This window comes from Gastrolobium bilobum, unplaced genomic scaffold, assembly GCF_033153095.1.
Source record: "Gastrolobium bilobum isolate Gb01-03AN ecotype WA unplaced genomic scaffold, APGP_CSIRO_Gbil_v1 utg21668, whole genome shotgun sequence".
NCBI lineage: Eukaryota > Viridiplantae > Streptophyta > Magnoliopsida > Fabales > Fabaceae > Gastrolobium > Gastrolobium bilobum.
This window is the reverse complement of record NW_026900055.1, coordinates 91501-111456: the sequence shown is the minus strand read 5'-3', so window position 1 is coordinate 111456 and position 19956 is coordinate 91501. Positions and strand designations below refer to the sequence as shown.

General features: G+C 36.5%; 2 protein-coding genes across 2 annotated transcripts; one reads left to right on the top strand and one right to left on the bottom strand.

The window, feature by feature from the left end:
• Window positions 1-13213: 13213 nt before the first annotated feature.
• On the top strand, window positions 13214-14978 carry LOC133295021 (probable UDP-glucosyl transferase 73B6). Its single transcript, XM_061493800.1, has one exon. It carries the CDS (start codon window positions 13351-13353, stop codon window positions 14782-14784), a length of 1434 nt encoding a protein of 477 aa, XP_061349784.1. The 5' UTR covers window positions 13214-13350; the 3' UTR covers window positions 14785-14978.
• Window positions 14979-16460: 1482 nt separating this feature from the next.
• LOC133295022 (BI1-like protein) lies at window positions 16461-19347 on the bottom strand. Its single transcript, XM_061493801.1, has 4 exons — window positions 18927-19347; window positions 17340-17453; window positions 17014-17171; window positions 16461-16878 (listed from the first exon to the last, which is right to left on the bottom strand). Exons 1-4 carry the CDS (start codon window positions 19195-19197, stop codon window positions 16672-16674), a joined length of 750 nt encoding a protein of 249 aa, XP_061349785.1. The 5' UTR covers window positions 19198-19347; the 3' UTR covers window positions 16461-16671.
• Window positions 19348-19956: the final 609 nt, after the last annotated feature.

Below are 19956 nucleotides of genomic sequence, written 5' to 3'. Positions count from 1 at the left end.
ATTTTAAACGAAAAACATTCTGCCAAATTTTTTGACGGAAGTCTTTTTTCGTTTAAAACATTTGTTGGAGGAAATCATTTTCCTCAAAACTTATGACAAACTAAATTTTGGCGATAATTTTGATAGAAAATTTATTTTTCTAAAAATTTTCATCGGAGAAAAATTTTCATCATTTTTTGACGAAAAAAAATGTTGTGACGAAATTTTCGTCATTTGCAATGTAGAAATTAAGTTGAAAATATGTTATTTTTTAGTAGTGAGAAAAGTATATAAATAACATTTTTAGAAATTTTAAATTTAATTTGTTAAGTATAATAATTATATTAATTAAGAAAAGCGTAAAATGATAAAAATATCTCATTAATCCTCCATTTTCCTCCCATTCCATTATTTTGACTCTCAAACAAGGGAAAGGGGATACCCTCCAATTTCCTCCCATTCCTTCCCCTCCCTCTCTCCCCCTTGAATCTCCCTCCTTCCCTTTCCCTCCAAACTAAGGCTTTGTTTTGGAGTTGATTTTAGGAGGGGAAGAAAAGTAAAAAGAAGGTTTTAGAAAGTCATTTCCTTGTTTGTGAGTTTAAAAAATGAGGGGAAAGAATTGAGGATTTTATTGACCCTCCAAAATCATTCTTCTTCTTGAAATTAAAGTTTCACCAAATTGGGGGGTTTGAAGACAAAAATATTAAAAATTATTTATCTACCCTTAGCATTAAAATGTAATAACTACATAAATGTGAATCATTTTTAAATGTAAAATTACTAGAAAAGTCAAAAATATCGACAGAATTTATCGACGAAAAATATTTTGTCAAAAATAGCGATGAAATTTTTGATGAAAATCATATACGTCGAAAATGATTTTTATCAAAAAAATTCGTAAAATTTAAAGACAAAATTAGAGATGGAACCAGATTTTTCCATAATCACAGACATAATTTTTTTACGGAAAAAAAATTCAGTCAAAATTATTGATAGAATCTAAATTCCATGTAAAATATTGTCGAAACACATTTCCATCGAAAATTTTCGCCGTAAAACAATTACGTCAAATTTTTTTACGAAAAACATTTTCAAAAAAATTTTCCGCAAAAAATTCGACGAAAAACATTTCCTTCAAAATTGTGACTAAAAATATTTCTGTAAAAAATTTTGAAGGAAATTTTTTTTTTTGTCAAACTTCTTTACAAAATCTAAATTTCTTCACAACATTTCCCTCAAAATATTTCACAAAAAAAATATTCATCGAAATTTTGACGAATAATATTTCCATCAAAATTTTCAACGAAACACATTTCCACTGAAATTTTTTGATAGAAAAAATTTCACAATTTTTTTTACAGAATTTAAATTTTGTCGAAAGTTTTCGACAGAAACATTTTTGTTTAACTTTTTGACAAAAAATAATTTTGTCGAATTTTTTAACGAAACACATTTCCATCAAAATTTTCGGCATAACACATTTCTGTCAAAAAAAAATTTGACAGAAAATATTTCCGTATAAAATTTTGACGAAACATATTTCAATAAAAAAGTTTGACGAAAAAAATATTTTTTCAAAATTCTTTACATAATCTAAGTTTCGTTGAAAGTTTCTAATGACACATTTCCTTTTTATAAAACAATTTTCGTCGAAATTTTGGTCAGAACACTTTTCCATCAAAATTTTGAACGAAAAATATTTCGTTAAAATTTTTGATGGAATTCTTTCTTCGTTTAAAACATTTGATTGGGGAAATTATTTTTATCAAAACATTTGACTAAAACTAAATTTCGTCGAAAAATTATTTTTGTGAAAATTTTTATCAAAGAAAAAATTTCGTTGCTTTTCGACGAAAAATATTGTAACTAAAAAATAATTTTTTGACGAAATTTTCGTCGTTTGGAACGTGGAATTTTTTTTGAAAATATGATTTTTTTTAGTATTGTGAGAAGTACATAAATAATTTTGTTAGAAATTTTAAATTTAATTTAATTTGTAAAATATAATAATTGTATTTATTTTAAAAATTGGGTAAAAATATCTCATTAATCCTCTAGTTTTTTCCTTTATCTTTTTTTTTTAACTCCCAAATAAGGGAAGAGAATACCCTTCAATTTCTTTCATTTCCTTTCCCTTCCTCGCCCTCTTGGATTCCCTTCCTTCCCCTCCAAACTCCCAAACAAAGCCTAAAGATGTTATGGAAGAGATGATTGACCGTCTCTCGGCAAGGGAATAGCAGCTTGTGCTGGTTTATTTCTCACCGGGTGGAAGGGACTCACGTAATTAACAAGTAAAATATGGGTAAAATGGACAAGTTAACTTATTAATAACAGTGTTAAAGGTGAATTACATGGAAAAAAATCACAAGAATAAATTGATAAGAAAACAAAAATATGGAGATATAAATGATAAAAAAAATAAACCACAAGTGATTTATGAACTTTTTCCTATAATTAAGATGCAGCTACCGCCACATGTTTAAGAGCATGTTTTTCATAAAAAAATTTAAGTTAAAAGTTAGTTTAAACTAAATTAGAAAAATATTTGAAAAGTAAAATTAAAAGCTGTTTAATAATTATATAAAGTTGTTTTTGATAATTTTGAAGGAATGAAAAAGAAATAATTTGTTATTAAAATGAAGGGAAAAATAAATCTTATGTTGTAGAAAAATTCTACTCGCATGTCAGAGATACATTAAATGTGAGATCCACCTATTTTATTTTATTTTTAAAAAAAGAGTGATACATATTTTATGGTGTGTGTAGGAAGAATTTGTTTTCTCATCTAACATGAGAAAAGCAAACCCCTAAAATGAATTACTAGCTAGATTACATAATAAAGTTTATAATATGAATTTAGAATTAAAAAAAACTATAAATAAAAAAAATGACTCTAAAATGTTGGTATACATTTAAAAAAAGCTCCTTCTGAAATATCTTAGTTTTTAACTTTTTTATAAAATTATATTTGGTATATCTTCTACCTTTAAAGAAAAAGTAAAAATAAAAACAAGGCATGCAGTAAGGTCCTATGGGTGCAACTTTTCTACTTTTTTTATTTTATTTTTCTTTTGTGTCCTTTCATGAAGTGTCATTTTTCACACAACCCATTGGCAATTCTTAATCATAACCGATTTGTTAGTAAACGAGATAGAGAAAAAGAAATGATTAAAAAAATATATATAAGAGTTAAGTGATTCAAAGTCAAATCACAGGAATATTTGAATTTTTTAAAAAAATTTACTAGATCTTGATTGTTGACTTCGGTATTATTGGAAAAATTCGTAGGCTTTTAAATTGAAACATGCGAACCCGAGAGAGAAGGGAAAATTTTAATATCGTTCAGACCATATTAAAATTTTATGTTCCTTCTCACATAACTTTTTTATTTGTCCCTATTTTTTTATTTTATCTCCCATTTAACCAAGGGAGCATGTGGTCCAAGACCACACAATTAATTCTCAAAGAAGAGAAGATGGAGACTTATTTTAGTGTTTCCGTCCCACAAAATATTAGGTGGACGGAGAAGAGAGAGAAAAGAGGAGGGGGAGAAAAAAATTACATGTGTCCCTCCCTCAATGGGAGGATTATCATGATTCTGGAGCATGATAAAAATTTCTAAGAAGATGATGGTACACTTTTCTGTTTAGGTACTGAGAAAAATATATCCTATTTTACTTATTTACTGCAGTTTTTTTACCCATGAGGATTTATTGTTTTTACTTTACAAAAAATATATATCATTTTAAATAATACAAGTTGTGTTAATTCGTAATTTTTTTTGATGAAAAGTATTTTTGTAAAAAATTTGTAATTGTTTTGTCAAAATTCTTTACGGAATCTAAATTTCGTCAAAAAAAAATTTTGAAAAAAAATTCGACGGAATGAATATAAATTCTGTCGAAAGTTTCGATAGAAAAATAAATTTCCCTCAAAATTTTTGACAAAAAAAAATCAACTCGAAAAACATTTCTTCAATATTTTTGACATAAGTTTTTTTCCGCAAACTTTCAATGGAATTTTTTTGGTTGAAAACTTTTGACGGAATGTCGAAAATTTTGACATAAAATTTATTTCTGTAAAAAACTACGAGAGAGATAAAAAATTCCATCACCTTCTGACGAGAGTATTGCGATTGTAAAATACTTTTTCGATCGAATATTCGTCATTTGCAACGTAGAAACTTTGTAAAAAATATGATTTTTTTAGTAGTGAGAATATTATATAAATAATTTTATTTGTAAAATATAATAATTATATTAATTTCCCTATAAAAAAATATGAAAAACTATTGTATAAAAAAATAAATGAAAAACTAACAATTGAATGTTTCGAATTCTCTCACAAAAGAAAGATAGATCTTTAAATAGATAGCTAAGATCATAAGTTAAACACGGAAAAGAGTCGTAAGCTTCTGGTTCGCTGTGAAGAACACTACTAGAAAAGTCATTATTTTCGACGGAAAAAAATTCCGTGGAAATTACTAATGGAATTTTCGACAGAATTCGTTTATCGTTGAATTTTTTTGACAGAAAACAGATTCCGTCAAAAACTTTCGACGGAAAATTGATTTTGTCAAAACTTTTTCGACGGAAAATGGATTCCGTCGACGGAAAACGATTTCCGTCGAAAGCTTTTGAAAAAAATAACAGAAAAAGAAATCATATTTTCTTGACTTTTCAACGGAAAAAGGATTCCCTCGAAGATATCAGAGCTTGAGCCCTCACTGCCTCCCTCCTTAAAGTGGAATTAAAATAAAATAAAAAACACAAAAGGTAAACCAAAAATTGGGCCTGTGTAATTCCACGCTTCTAGCCCAAAGGGCTCTTGCGTGAGGGAGCGTGTTGAGATATATAGTCCCACATTGGTTAGATGTGCATCTAATGTGGAGTTTATAAGTCCTTAGGCACTCCCACCCTTTGAGCTAGCTTTTGGGGTGGTGTATCCCAAGGTTCTTTAGAGTCTCACCTCACCGTCCCCCGCTTTAAAAAGTGAAATTAAAATAAAAAAAAGCACAAAAAGGTAAACCAAAAATGGGCCTGTGCAATTTCCCACGCTTCTAGCCTAAAGGGCTCTTGTGTGAGGGGACGTGTTGAGATATATAGTCCCACATTGATTGTGTGGCCAACTAATGTGACCTTTATATAAGGTCTTAAGCACTCCCACCCTTTGAGCTAGCTTTTGGAGTGATATATCCCAATATTCTTAACAGAGCCCACGTTCAAGAGAAGAGATAAGTCTATGAGGAAGCATTTCTAGATCTGGTAAACAGATTGACTAATGCAGAAAAATTGTTTTCCATCATTATTTAGGTAGCCTTTTATCCATGCAAATTCAAGCCCCTTCTTATAAACTCCAAATAGCTCCACAATAAAAGTAGTACAACAACTAATTAATACAGTATGTAAACCCATCAAGCCACTGCCCAAATGGTTCCTTTCACCCAACCATCTTTGGGGGTGTCATTTGTACACCTTATAATTAGCAACTAGGTTGCTGTGGCTATGCGGAAATTACTAACCCGAGCTTGAAGTACCTCAAACACCTTATTTTTTATCACAAGTCCAGGATTATTCGGAATAGGGTGGGATGGGTTATGAACATAGTTGTTTCTCCAATTCCACAGTTGCCAACAAGTAATAAAAAAGGTTGAAGTCCAATCCATGTTAAGACTATTCGATCCTCGAAACATGATATTATTCGACAGCCATTCATTCCAATTCGTACGAAAGAAATAATGGATTAGTTTGGAAGGCTGAAGATGAATCCATATCACCTTATACTTTGCACATTGCTAGAGAGCATGATCAATGTTCTCCCTTGAGTGGTGGCATAGCGGACACGAGGATACTTCATTAAGGATTTTTTCATATAAGCTATAACTGAAAATACTATACTTATGCAAAAAACTTGTAATTTTGTTAAATTTACTATAATAAATGTCTAGTATTATCCAATTAAGTCCATATTTTATTCAATTGTGAAATTTTGTACTAAACCAAAGCTATATTTTGGTTTTGGTACTCATATTTTCTAAGGGTGACTTAATTAATACTTTATATTAGTTTAATAGTTTGTATTTTGACAATTTAATATAAAGTCGTTTTTTGTAAAATTATTATTCAAAGTACGTAAGTAAAATTAATAAGCTATGAATGTTATAACTTGCAAAACACTGTAACACTCAAATAAGTTAATATCACAGTTTAAGCGTATATGAGTATGTATGTTCCTTTCAAGGAGGCTTTATTATTTATAATGAGTGGAGGACTTGCTCTGAAGTTCATGTCAATACGTCATCGCTTCTGAGTGAGTATGTGTCAGGTCTTTTGGGGCTCTGGCCTTTTATTGGCCGTTCTTATGGTGGTTATATAGGATGCTGGTGTCGTGATTGGGATGCCTATCGTGGGCTACACCGTTGGTTAAGTTGAATCATCCATCATGTAACTTTGCTATGTGCCGGTAACTTAAGTGTTGATCTCGAGATTTCAGTACAACGCAACCATTATGTTTGACTGGGACGCCTTGAGGATATTTGAGGTTGCTTCGCTGAGACTTTCGACTGGGTTTTTTTTTTTTATTTAAATAAGATTAAACATTAACACTAAAAAGTTGTTTACATGATGCAATAATAAAAAAGGTATTTTTCATGTTCCAAAAGCCAGAAGTAATTGTTAATACGGTAATTCCTCAAGAATACATGTCAAAACAATTCTCACATGTTGGTATTTTATTATTGTCAGAAAGTTTCTTTCACATAAATATTAGCTCACAGAAATTTATTAAATTCAATGTGAATCGTGGACATAGTGAAGAATTTTGAGAGATAAAAAGGAAAAAAATGATTTTAATGAATTTTTTTAAGAACATTCTTACGTATTATGATATTAATATTTTAAAAGACAAAATAATATTATCAGTCTTTAAATTCGTGAGATTTTCATTGGAAACAAAAAATTATTATGAAGTGGGAGCTGTTGGGAAAAATCGGTTCCCTCAAGCTCGGCTCAGGGGCCTTTGTGCGGAAGTCAATCAACAAGATCCTGATCTCGGATCTCGGCAATACCTCGACCTGAACTTCACCAGGTCAGGCAGCGCAGCGGAAAAATCAAAACGAAAAACAGGAGAGAGAGAGAAGAAGAACACAGCCATATTTAACGTGGGAAAACCTTCTCCAATGAAGAAGTAAAAACCCACGGGACCTAGTCCAAATCAGAAATCCACTATGAAAATAATGGTTACAAATAATCAAATACACCAATGTGGTGGTTAACTCAACCTCTCCAACAATGGTGATAATCAAACTACCCTAGAGATGTTTCACTCAAACTCTCTCCAGAGATCTCTCAAATGCAAAGCATAAAGCTTTGCTCAAACAATCAAATAATTCTCTCAAATTTGTTCTCTCAAATCTGACCTTTCAAATCTAACCTAGCCTCCACCCTCAACTAATGAGTATATATAGAGGATGTGGAAATCAGGGTTAGGGTTTTTAGGAAACCCCTCAAATGGGCTTGGGCTTAGCATTGAAGGAGGAAGCCCAACAAATCTCCCCCTCCGACTTCAATGCGTCGGCTTCAGCATCAACCCGGCTCCTTCACAGCAGTCTTCAAATTTTCTTGTTGGAACCGGCTTTGTCATCATGTCGGACCAATTTTGGTCAGTGTGCACCTTGACGAGTTCGAGCTCTCCACCTTCCACCACATCCCGGATCCAGTGATACCTCACATCAATATGCTTAGTGCGGGAGTGATAGGTCGAATTCTTCGCAAGATGGATTGCGCTTTGATTGTCACAACCCAGCTCGTACTTGTCTTGATCATGGCCGAGTTCCATGAGGAACTTCTTCATCCACAGCATTTCTTTGCTTGCCTCAGTAGCGGCAATGTACTCAGCCTCAGTTGTAGATAGTGCAACACATTTTTGAAGTCTTGATTGCCAAAAGACAGCTCCTCCGGAAAATCTCATCAAATATCCTGTAGTCGACTTCCTCGAGTCGGCGTCTCCCCCTAAATCAGAATCCGAGTAGCCTTGCAACTCGGCTTTACCTTCTCCAAATCAGAGACAAAAGTCTGTCGTACCTCGGAGGTAGTTGAAGATCCATTTCACTGCTTCCCAGTGCTCTTTGCCGGGGTTTGACAAATACCGGCTTACCATTCCAACAGCATACGCCAAGTTGGGTCTAGTGCAAACCATTGCATACATCAGGCTTCCGACGACGGATTGATAAGGGACCTTCATCATTTCATCTTTGTCTTCATCAGATCTCGGACATTGCTTCTGGTTCAGCTTTATGTGTCCGGCTAGGGGGGTGCTCACTGTTTTGGCTTTGTCCATGCTAAATCTCTTCAAAATCTTCTCAATATATTTCTCTTGACTCAGCCACAGTAGCTTCTTCTGTCTATCTCGGATAATCTTGATTCCGAGTATCTGCTTTGCAGAGCCGAGGTCCTTCATTGCGAAGGACGAGCTCAACTCCTTTTTCAGGGCGGCTATCCTCGATTTGTCTTTCCCTACAATAAGCATGTCGTCAACATATAACAACAAAATCAGAAAATCTCCAGCCTCATACCTCTTCACAAATACGCAGTGGTCGGCATCTGTCTTTTCAAATTTATGATCATTCATGAATGATTCAAACTTTTTGTACCACTGCTGAGGTGCTTGCTTCAAGCCATAGAGGCTCTTCTTCAACCGACATACCAAGTCTTCTTGGTCTGGAGCTTGGAATCCTTCAGGTTGCTCCATGTATATTTCTTCTTCTAAGTCACCGTGAAGAAATGCCGTCTTCACGTCCATTTGTTCTACCTCGAGGTCCATTGAAGCCGCCATGGCTAGCACGGTTCGGACCGAGGTCATTTTCACAACAGGAGAAAAAATCTGCTCAAAATCAACTCCTTTCTTCTGATTGCAGCCTTTCACTACAATCCGGGCTTTGTATCTCGACTTTTGTCCGTTCTCTTCATTCTTAATCTTGTAGACCCATTTATTCTTCAAAGCTCGTCTTCTTTTTGGCAATTCAGTCAGCTCATAAGTCTGATTCTCGTGCAGAGACTTCATCTCGTCTTGCATTGCCTTTTTCCATTCTTCTTTCTCTGAGCTCATCACTGCCTCATCATAACTCTGAGGCTCACCGTCTTCGGCAACAACGGTGTATTCATCAGATGGGTATCTTGTAGAGGGTCTTCTTTCTCGAGTTAGATATCTCAGCTGTTCTTCAGCTTGAGGACCCGGTTCGTCATTCTCATCCCGGATCTCATCATCAACTCGGACCTCAGTGTCTTGGTCATCATCAGCTTGTTGCTGATCATCAATTTCTTCATTTTCTTGATTTTCTCCCCCTGCTTCAGCTCGGACAGGAGGGACGGGTTCTTCACGTCTGACAGTAACCCGGACTTTGGGCTTCGAGATGTCATGAATGTTCTCATGCTCATGAAAGATCACATCTCGGCTTCTCACTATCTTCTTATTAGGGGTGTTCGCGGTCTAGATTGGATCGGTTTTGGAAGCAAAACTCATCCGATCCAATCCCTTCGGTTTGATCATGTAATCATCCATTCGGTTTAGATTGTTTTTCAAATCCGATCCAATCCAATTTTTTTCGGTTTGGATTGGATCGGTTTTCGGTTTTTTGAAAATCCTAAAATAAGTTTCATGATTATTGTGCAAATAACATCTTTTGTATATATTGGCTTTGTAAAAAAAAAATTGAAATACAAAAATATCAGTAAACAATACCATAGTTGATGAGACGTGACTAAGTTTTTTTTTGGGTTTAGTTGATGAGTTAATGGGTCTTGAGTTTTGAAATTTTTGGGCTATGATTGGAGAAAGGACAAGTAGGTAGAGAATAATTAATATATTGGATCGGTTTGGATTGGATCGGTTTGGATTGGATCGGTTTTCATCAACCCATCCGAAAACCGATCCAATCCAATTAAAATTTGCGGTTTTCTTTCGGTTTCTAATTTTTCGGTTTTCGGTTTATTCGGTTATCGGTTTTTCGGTTCGATTTTCGCGGTTTGAATCGGTTTGGATCGGTTGATGAACACCCCTACTTCTTATTGATTGGATCCCAAAGTTGGAACCCGAACTCACATCTCGGCGAACCAAGATAAATGCATTCTTTAGTCTTTGCATCAAGTTTGGCCCTTTCATCTTTAGGGATATGCACGAAAGCTCGGCATCCAAACACTTTTAGTTGATTATAGGCCGCTTTCCGACCTGTCCAGACTTCTTCTGGAATTTCTCCTTCAAGTGGCCGTGATTGTGATAGGTTGATTAAGTCAACAACAGTTTTGACAGCTTCTCCCCAGAATGATTTCGGCAATCCGGCATTGGATAACATGCTTCGGACCTTCTCTTCAATAGTTCTGTTCATCCTCTCAGCAAGTCCATTCAACTGTGGAGTCTTGGGGGGCGTCTTCTCAAGTCGGATCCCGGCCGCTCTGCAGTATGCATCAAATGGGCCGCAATACTCACCACCATTGTCAGATCGGACCACCTTCAATTTCTTGCCAGTCTCCCTTTCAACCATCGCATGGAATTCTTTAAAGGATTGGAGTACCTGGTCTTTAGTCTTCAAAAAATATACCCACACTTTGCAAGAATGGTCATCAATAAACGAAACAAAGTACTGAGCTCCTCCAAGAGATTTCTCCGACATGGAGCAAACATCAGTATGGACGAGGTCAAGAATATACCTGCGACGTCTAGGTTGATCCGGTCTCACAAAAGAAACCCGGTGCTGCTTTCCAGCTAGGCAGTGCGTGCAACTCTCCAACGCTTGGCCTTTCAACCCGGTCAATAATCCTTTCTTGTTCAGGATCTGTAGCCCTTTCTCGCTCATGTGGCCGAAGCGCTTGTGCCATAGCTCCAAGCTAGGTTCATCTCGAACAGAATTGGCTTCTCCGCCATTGATCTTTCCTTGCATCACGTACAAGGAGCCTTCTTTCTTACCTCGGGCCATGACCAAGTTTCCCTTGGCCAGCTTCCATCTCACACTACCGAAGTAGTTCACTATCCCGACATCATCAAGTTTGCTTACCGAGATTAGGTTCAAACGCATGTCAGGAACATGCCTCACATCTTTCAACACAAGTCGGCATCCGACATCCATGGTCAGAGTTACATCACTGACACCAACAATCTTGCTGGTCACTTGATTTCCCATCTTCACGACTCCAAAATCACCACCTCGATAAGAGGAGAACAAACCTTTGTGTGGAGTAACGTGGAAGGAGGCACCGGAGTCAACAATCCAGGTGCAGTCATCATATGCAACATTCAAATAATTATCCTCACCAAGGGGGAATATCTCGGCATCCGGGTTGGCAGCCACCGCAGTGGTGCTCTTGTCTTCCCTCTTCTTGGGAATAATCTGATCCGGCTTCACAGAGCCGTTCTTCTCGTCATTTTGCAGGGTCCAGCAGTCTGGCTTCTTATGGCCTGTCTTTCCACAGTAAAAGCACTTCAACTCATATTTCGGCTTTGACCGACCTCTGGACTTTTCTCGTCTGTCATGACCTCTACCTCGGCTTTTGCTTCTACCGCGGGAGTCAGATTTCCCTTTGTTCTCAGCAACGTTGGCCTCAGACGTACTCGAAGTACCTCGTTCTCTTCTCCTGGATTCTTCGCCCAGGAGGCTGTCTGTCACGACATCCATCTTCAATTTTCCATCTGGAGTCGAGTTATTCAGGGTCACCACCAGAGTATCCCAGCTTTCTGGCAGCGAGCTCAACAGCAGCAATGCCTGCAATTCTTCATCAATTTTTATATCAGCCTTTGACAATTGATTCACAATACCTTTGTAGGTGTTCAGGTGTTCAATCATGCTCATGTCGTCCTTGTATTCAAGCTTAACAAGTCGGCGAACCAGGTGTGCTTTGTTCCTGGGAGTCTTCTTCTGAATCATGGACTCTAATTTCGTCCACAACTCATACGCGTTCGTGAATTCGGACACGTGCTCAAAGAGGCTTTTATCAATATAGTTCCTGATCGTGGCTACCGCCTTCCGACTCAGGATCTCCCACTCCTTATCTGTCTTGCCTGCTGGTCTCTCATCAAGGATAATGGGCTCATGCAAATCTTTGCAGTAGAGATGATCTTCCATCATCGGTCTCCAATAAGTGAAGTTGCCTGCGGTCAACTTGAACATATCTCCATCATGAGTTATGCCACTGGTCTCCATCTCGTCTCCTTCAGAACCCGTCGAACTCGGGCTCTGATACCACTGTTGGGAAAACTCGGTTCCCTCAAGCTCGACTCAGGGGCCTTTGTGCGGAAGTCAATCAACAAGATCCTGATCTCGGATCTCGGCAATACCTCGGCCTGAACTTCACCAGGTCAGGCAGCGCAGCGGAAAAATCAAAACGAAAAACAAGAGAGAGAGAGAGAAGAAGAACACAACCAGATTTAACGTGGGAAAACCTTCTCCAATAGAGAAGTAAAAACCCACGGGACCTAGTCCAGATCAGAAATCCACTATGAAAATAATGGTTACAAATAATCAAATACACCAATGTGGTGGTTAACTCAACCTCTCCAACAATGGTGATAATCAAACTACCCTAGAGATGTTTCACTCAAACTCTCTCTAGAGATCTCTCAAATGCAAAGCATAAAGCTTTGCTCAAACAATCAAATAATTCTCTCAAATTTGTTCTCTCAAATCTGACCTTTCAAATCTAACATAGCCTTAACCCTCAACTAATGAGTATATATAGAGATGTGGAAATTAATGTTAGGGTTTTTAGGAAACCCCTCAAATGGGCTTGGACTTAGCATTGAAGGAAGAAGCCCAACAGGAGCTTCATATATATTTTTTCAATATGATTTATTTCGGTTCGAGTAAACTCATATTATCTCCAACGAATGGAAAAATAAATTTCTTGTCAATTGAACTCGTGGTTGTTGGTGGCATAGCTCCATATCTTTTTTTTTAGGTAAACTGGAGCTCCATATCTTTAATCATGTTAATAGATAAACAAAAATAATATTTATAAATTAAAAGTCTTATATTATTTTACGTTTTACTCATTTTACCAAAAGTTAGTAAGAAAACCCATTAAAATGAGTATTTTTTATTCATTATATAGAAAATATAAAAAATTTAAGACAAGGTAACTTCACATGTTTTTTTTTTTAGTAATGTCTTAACGCAGGTACCAAAAATTTACTCCAAAGTTGACGACATGATTAATGGAAGACAAAAAAGCATAATATTATATGCGATTGTAAATGTTTGATATATTTGTACTACTCCCACAGGAAAGATGCTTGCAGGAATTGCCGAATTGGAAAAATATATAATTGAAGACAAGGGAAAGCCAAAAGACAAGAGACAAAGGCTCGTAATTGTTGGCACGTACGATGGACTCAGGGAAGCCTCTGAAACTGTACTTCATTCATTACCTAGCAGCTGGTCATATGATCCCTCTATGCGACATAGCAACACTCTTCGCTTCTCGTGGCCACCACGTCACCATCATCACTACTCCCTCCAACGCTCAAATCATTCACAAATCCTTACCTTCCAATCACAACCTCCGCCTTCACACCGTTCAATTCCCCTCCCAAGAGGTTGGCCTCCCCGACGGCATCGAAAACCTCTCCGCCACCGTCGACCTCAACAACCTCGCCAAGGTCTACCAGGCCACCACGCTCCTCCGATCACCCATCGAGCACTTCGTGGAGCACAACCCACCCGACTGCATCGTCGCTGACTTTTTGTTCCCATGGGTGGAAGACCTTGCAAACAAGCTTGGCATCCCCAGGCTCGCCTTCAACGGATTCTCCCTCTTTGCCATCTGCGCCATAAACTCCGTGACGCCACACTCAATCGATGCTTCCGGTTCCTTAGTCATTTCGGGTCTTCCTCACCCGATAACCATTAACACAACACCGCCAAAGGAGTTGAGGGAATTCCTGGACTCGATGCTGGAGACAGAGCTCAAAAGCTTTGGGCTCATCGTCAACAACTTCGTGGAGCTCGACGGAGAAGAGTACGTCCACCACTACGAGAAAACCACGGGTCACAAGGCATGGCATCTTGGTCCAGCCTCTCTTATTCTCAGAACAGCGGAAGAGCAAGCAAAGAGGGGTCAAGAGAGCGTGTTGAGCGTGCATGAATGCCTGAGTTGGCTTAACTCGAAGCGATCCAACTCGGTGCTCTATATATGCTTCGGGAGCCTTTGCCATTTCCCAGATAGCCAACTGTACGAGATGGCATGTGGGATAGAAGCTTCGGGTCACGAATTCATATGGGTGGTACCTGAGAAAAAAGGGAAGGACGATGAGAGCGAGGAGGAGAAGGAAAAGTGGCTGCCAAAGGGTTTTGAAGAAAGGAATGGGAAGAAAGGGATGATCATTAGAGGGTGGGCCCCGCAGGTGCTGATACTGGACCACCCCGCCGTGGGTGCATTCCTGACGCATTGTGGGTGGAACTCCACCGTGGAGGCTGTCAGCGCAGGGGTTCCGATGATCACGTGGCCAGTGCATGGCGAACAATTCTACAACGAGAAGCTGATAACACGGGTGAGGGGGATTGGGGTGGAGGTGGGTGCAGAGGAGTGGAGAAATATTGGTTTTGGGGAGATAGAGAAGGTGGTGAGCAGAGATAGAATAGAGAATGCTGTGAAGAGGTTGATGGACGGTGGTGATGAAGCTCAGAAAATCAGAAGGCGTGCTCACGAGTTTGGGAAGAAGGCTAGAGAAGCTGTTCAGGAAGGTGGTTCATCCCACAACAATTTAACTGCCCTCATTAATGATCTTAAGCGCTTGAGAGACTATAAGCTTCTTTATTAACAGCCCTTCAAATTTAGTATATTATCTTACTTTCTGGTTAAAAACGAGGCATTTGAGATAAAAAGGAGAACGAATATGTATAATTATCAAATTGCTACAGTTTCAATCATCCACCTTGGTAGGTATCTTGTTGAACAAAAATGGTGATATTGTTTATCCATTGATAAAAAATCTCGATATTTTTGAGAAGTATCATAATCATCCAATAAGAAGGGTTTGAGTGTAACTTGTATTTTCTTTATAAAAAAGACATTTGTCAAGTACACAATCTGTAAGTTTGTTCTCCTGCCAATTACTATATTTCGCATGCTTCTTCGCAATGGTCCCCATATATATCGTGACATCAAACCTCGCTTTAGTATGATAGCTGCACAAACATGAATCCAATAAACACAAACAACTCAAATCAAATTCAAATGGACCCAACCTGCTTCATGCTTGTGACAACGCATCACAAGCATTGGACCTATCGCGTTACGGGTGCTTATTATAATATCTACAAATAAACGATTATTCAAATGTATACGCTGGTATTAAAGATTTTAAATTTTTACATATTTTAAAAAAACTTTAATAACTGTTCTGTTGCACCAGATCAGAAAATTTATCGCAACATTTATTTTCATTTGGATACGTATCCTGTAATTTTTTTTATTCCAGGATACGGCTTCATATCCTAGTATTAATAGATTTATTGTAACTTTTGTCATTTGAGAAATTTATTTAAAAAAGCCTCAAACAACATATCAAGTTTTATTTTATATTTTGTAATAATTAATGGGTTATACAACTATTATGTTATAGAAAAAATACTATTTAATCCTACGGAGACAGAAAAATAAGAGAGAAAATGAAATCAGTAAAGAGAAAAAAAATTGCGAAAGATACATATCCCATAATTAGTATACAAAAATGATTGTTGCATATATAATATATATTTTTTAACAAATTTTATTATTATCAATTCATTCACTAAAAAATGCATTATAAAATAATTAAACGAAATCTATAATGCTGATATTATAATCCCCACTCTTATCATTATTTATGAAACGATATGTATCTCTCGTCCAATCCCAGCATGTCAACACCATGTGACAGATTTTTGTTTCCCCCCTTGTTATTATGGTAAGGGTTTAAATTATCTCATTTTATAGAAGATAATTATCTCATGTTAGTGAGATATAAAAAGTTGTGCTATTCTTTTTTTATTTTTTTTTTATTTTTAAAAAATGGTGGGACCCACATAACTTGTTTCTATGCATGAGGTAAGTTATCTTCTATTGAAGGAGATTAATAAATCCCATTATTATTATACCAATTTCACCGAGAAAACGTTACTGCTTTCATGCTATACACACATATCAAAATACAAAAAATTTAATAGAACATCAATAATAGTATTCGAATGCCGCTGAGCCAAATCATATACATGAATACATTGCGCCCGCTTTGTAGCAAAGCACAAATACAGAAATGTAACAAGTTCCCTTTATCAAGAATAGAACTAAAGATTTTTTTTAAAAAAAGAAAAAGAAAGAAGACAAGAGTGTTATGACACAAAAATCGTATCACGATTTCCAGCATACAAAATTAAGGTGGTAGAGGTGTGATTATCTATGCTCATATAAAACTATATTAAAAGATAAATCAGAAGATGAGACAGACAGAAAAAATGAAAGAACAAATTGGCATAGTAGATACTTTTTTCACACATATCCAATAGCAAGCATACAACTTTCCTCGTCACCAAGTACTGTGAGCTGTAAAGGAATAGAATATCTTTATTCTTTATAATGCTAACTTCCCACTGTATCATAGAGAAGCAACAAGGGAGCTAGTTCCTATGATTTTTTACTCGAATTCAATGTACACAGTATTACTAATTTAATTATTTCCCTGTCTCAGCACCCTCAAGATGGAAAGGAACAGGTTCAGTATGTCAAGATAAAGAGTGACTGAAGCCCCAATGTACTCATCATAGGTAAATCGCTTGATCAGGTTGTCAGTGTCGTATACAATATAACCAGAAAATATCATAGCACTGATTCCACCAATGATAGCATTGGTTGTAGGCCCAAGAGGGAAGAACATCTATATGAAAGAAAAGCAAATATTATGACAAAAGTTGCAAAAACATTCACTGTATATAAATGTGCACTTGTCTTGCAATTTTGAAAACTACAGAAAAGTTGATATTTATCATATCATGAAATAAGAAAATCTGACCTGCATCATTCCAGTCAAGAACAGAGTAAAGAGACAAGTGAACAATATTGGACCAAGGTAGCTAAAATCCTTGCCCTTCTTGGAAGCCCAGAAAGCATAGCCCGTTAGAGAGGAAACCACTGCTGAGGTCAAAATCAATGCTTCAAGGACAATTTTTCCTGCAAGCATTTCATCGAGATATAATCAGATCAATATGAGCAGAGCAGAAAAAACCTGCATAACATGTGAACAAGACAACAACCCTTCACTGTTCTACCCAATTAGAAAACGAGAAGGTATGGTGTAGAAACATGTATATCAGATGAATGGAGGAGAATGATACCAACCATCTGTGTTTGCACAAGTAACTCCGACAGTCAAACTTATAGACAAGGTGAAAAGTCCAAGCAAGATGTAGTTATGGGGATGCTTTTGCTGGTACTTGAGTAAAGGGAACAAGACTGCAAGAGATTCAGATTCAGTTTTATGAGATTAACATATTAACCCAAAAATAAAAATAAAAACACAACAACTAAACCAGTAATAAGCCTCAAAATGTAAGTTTATCATCAATGAAGCAGTTTTTAATAATAGACAAAATTTCATTTTTGGCGAAGAAATGAGACAGCAGAACTAAAAATATCCTCTTATACGAAAAAATCACTTACAAGCATTATTAAAAAAAATCTCAAAATGAAATGCCAGTATTTATATATGCAATCAAGTATCAACATGTCAAACAACAACAAAGAAAAGAATTCTCATGTATGGAAGAAGAATTAGGTGAGTTCCATAGAAGTTGCCCACAAGGGCAAGTGAACAATGTGACATTTATAGGCAAAGCATGAGCTGTTTAGGAGGTGAGACTAGAACTGTTTCCCATGATGGGGTATAGCATCTCAATGTAACAGTGATCTAAGATGCAGTGGTATTAACCAAAGCTCTATGGAGAGTCAGTGTAGGTGATATCTGAGAGCAAGGGGAAATGTATAAGAACACAGTGACTCACTCTCTCACCCTAAGGGCATGGTGGTTTTGAGATAGTATTTTGGAAGAGCAATAGCTCTGGAATCGGTGTGTGTAAAAGGTGCTTTTTCAATTGATATATATGTAGGTGGGGAAGATTTCCCAATTATGAGTGAGAGAGTGAGTTTTGCTCTTGTGGGCCCCCCTGTGTGAGGCAAGCACACTCACATGAAGCTTGAAGTGTGAGCTGTGTGTGCAAGAGAGTGAGATCCTCCACACTGAGGGTTTAAAAATCACACTATAGGAATGTAGGGAGTGATCCCTTATATGGGTTTAAATGGACGGCCCATTGGACTGGGCAAGTGCGGCCGGTCCAAAACAAAGCATATGATAAACATAAGGATCGCTATGTAACCGAAATTTACACGCAACACATCAGATAGAAAGGCCTAAGACACACATTACCATTAAATGAGGTTGCACAAGTTATGATTTATATGAGATGGACAGCTTAAGGGTGTTTTTGTTTGAACGGGATACATTTTCCTTTCTTTTGCTGCTTCTAATAATTAATAGGAAAACAGGTTCAGTTAAGGAACATCACCATTCGAGACAAAGGAAAATCTGCTAGTATCAGTGGGAAAATAACTTCCACCCATGTTATTCCCGTTGTAAATTGTAATGTTAATGCTCTTTCTACTATGCTTTAGAATCAGTATATATGATACAGAAAACAAAGAAGTCAGTATATCAATTGTTATTAACTTTGTTGATACTAAGTAAGGCAAAGATTACAATTGTTAATGAGTGATCATTTGAAGGAAAAATAATGCATAAATGAAGGAAGCACAATGTCCAAAATAGGAAAATTGAAAGAAATTACTTCAAACCCTAGGAAAATAAAATTTCAGCAAAAAAATTCAAAAAATTATAGAGAATTAAGAAAGAGAATGTATAGAAGACTGTACAGATGAAGGGGAGAAAGACAATGAAGAGTAGGGCAGAAGTGCCCCTGAGGAGATCGTTGATGGGAGAGTAGAAGACGGTAATGAAGGAAACGATGGTGGTGAGAAGGATCTGGGCAGAGAGGATTCCATAGACCTTGCGTATGAAGCCCCATCGAAGCTGGTTCTCTCCGACGCTGAGACCTGGATATAGGGTCTCCCCTGATTCTAGGTCGTACTCCTCTTTCTTGGTGCCGGTGCTGCGCACCTCCATGTAACCCTGCTGCTCATTCATCTTCTTTCCTTTCTTTCTTCTCTCGCTCCAAATGAAAGATTAACTATCAGGAATTGGAAAATTCGTAAGGGGGGGTTTCTTCTTTCTCACTCGTCACTAGTCAGTAGTTACCATCGCGACGGGTTATTTTCTTCTTTCTTGCGCTAGAGTTGCTTTTCTACAAAGGAATGAGCTAATGCACAATTAATAAGAAGCAATGATGTAGATAAATTCATAGCAATTCCTTGTTCACGTTTGATATAGTAGAAATTTTTATTTGTTTTTTATTCGACATAATATTTTAAGAGTCAATGAAGAATTCGACACATGATTTCTATTTTTTTTAATTTAAATCAGTTTAATTCGATTTGAGTACTCTCAAATTTTGGAATGGTTATATTTATAAACTAAATTATTTACAAATTTTTATAACCAATTGTTAATTGTTAATTTTCGTCAATCTAATCGTTATAATTTATTGGGTCACACTTATTGATTAATTATTAATTTTTAATAAATTATAACCATTAAATTGACGAAAATCATCGATTAACTCTTTCTCGGTCTAATTATGTGAAGAAGGTGTTGAAATTGATCAAGTCTCTCGACACACCTTTAGTAGCACTCTTCAGATTAAAATATGTTTCTGGTGATCTTTCTTCAGAAGAATTAAAGCACATGTTGTACGTGCCTTACTCAAATAGTGTTGGTTGTCTGGTGTATGCTATAATAGATTCAAGGCCCGATATAACATATGGGGTTCGTGTAATTAGTAGGTTT

Excerpts from the sequence above, each read along its gene's own strand:
- LOC133295022 (XM_061493801.1), bottom strand. The coding sequence starts at position 19,197 with ATGAATGAGCAGCAGGGTTACATGGAGGTGCGCAGCACCGGCACCAAG. Across the intron at positions 17,172-17,339 it reads TACTTGTGCAAACACAGATG|GAAAAATTGTCCTTGAAGCA; the intron begins GTTGGTATCATT and ends AAATGCTTGCAG. Across the intron at positions 16,879-17,013 it reads TCTTGACTGGAATGATGCAG|ATGTTCTTCCCTCTTGGGCC; the intron begins GTCAGATTTTCT and ends TCTTTCATATAG.
- LOC133295021 (XM_061493800.1), top strand. The coding sequence starts at position 13,351 with ATGGACTCAGGGAAGCCTCTGAAACTGTACTTCATTCATTACCTAGCA.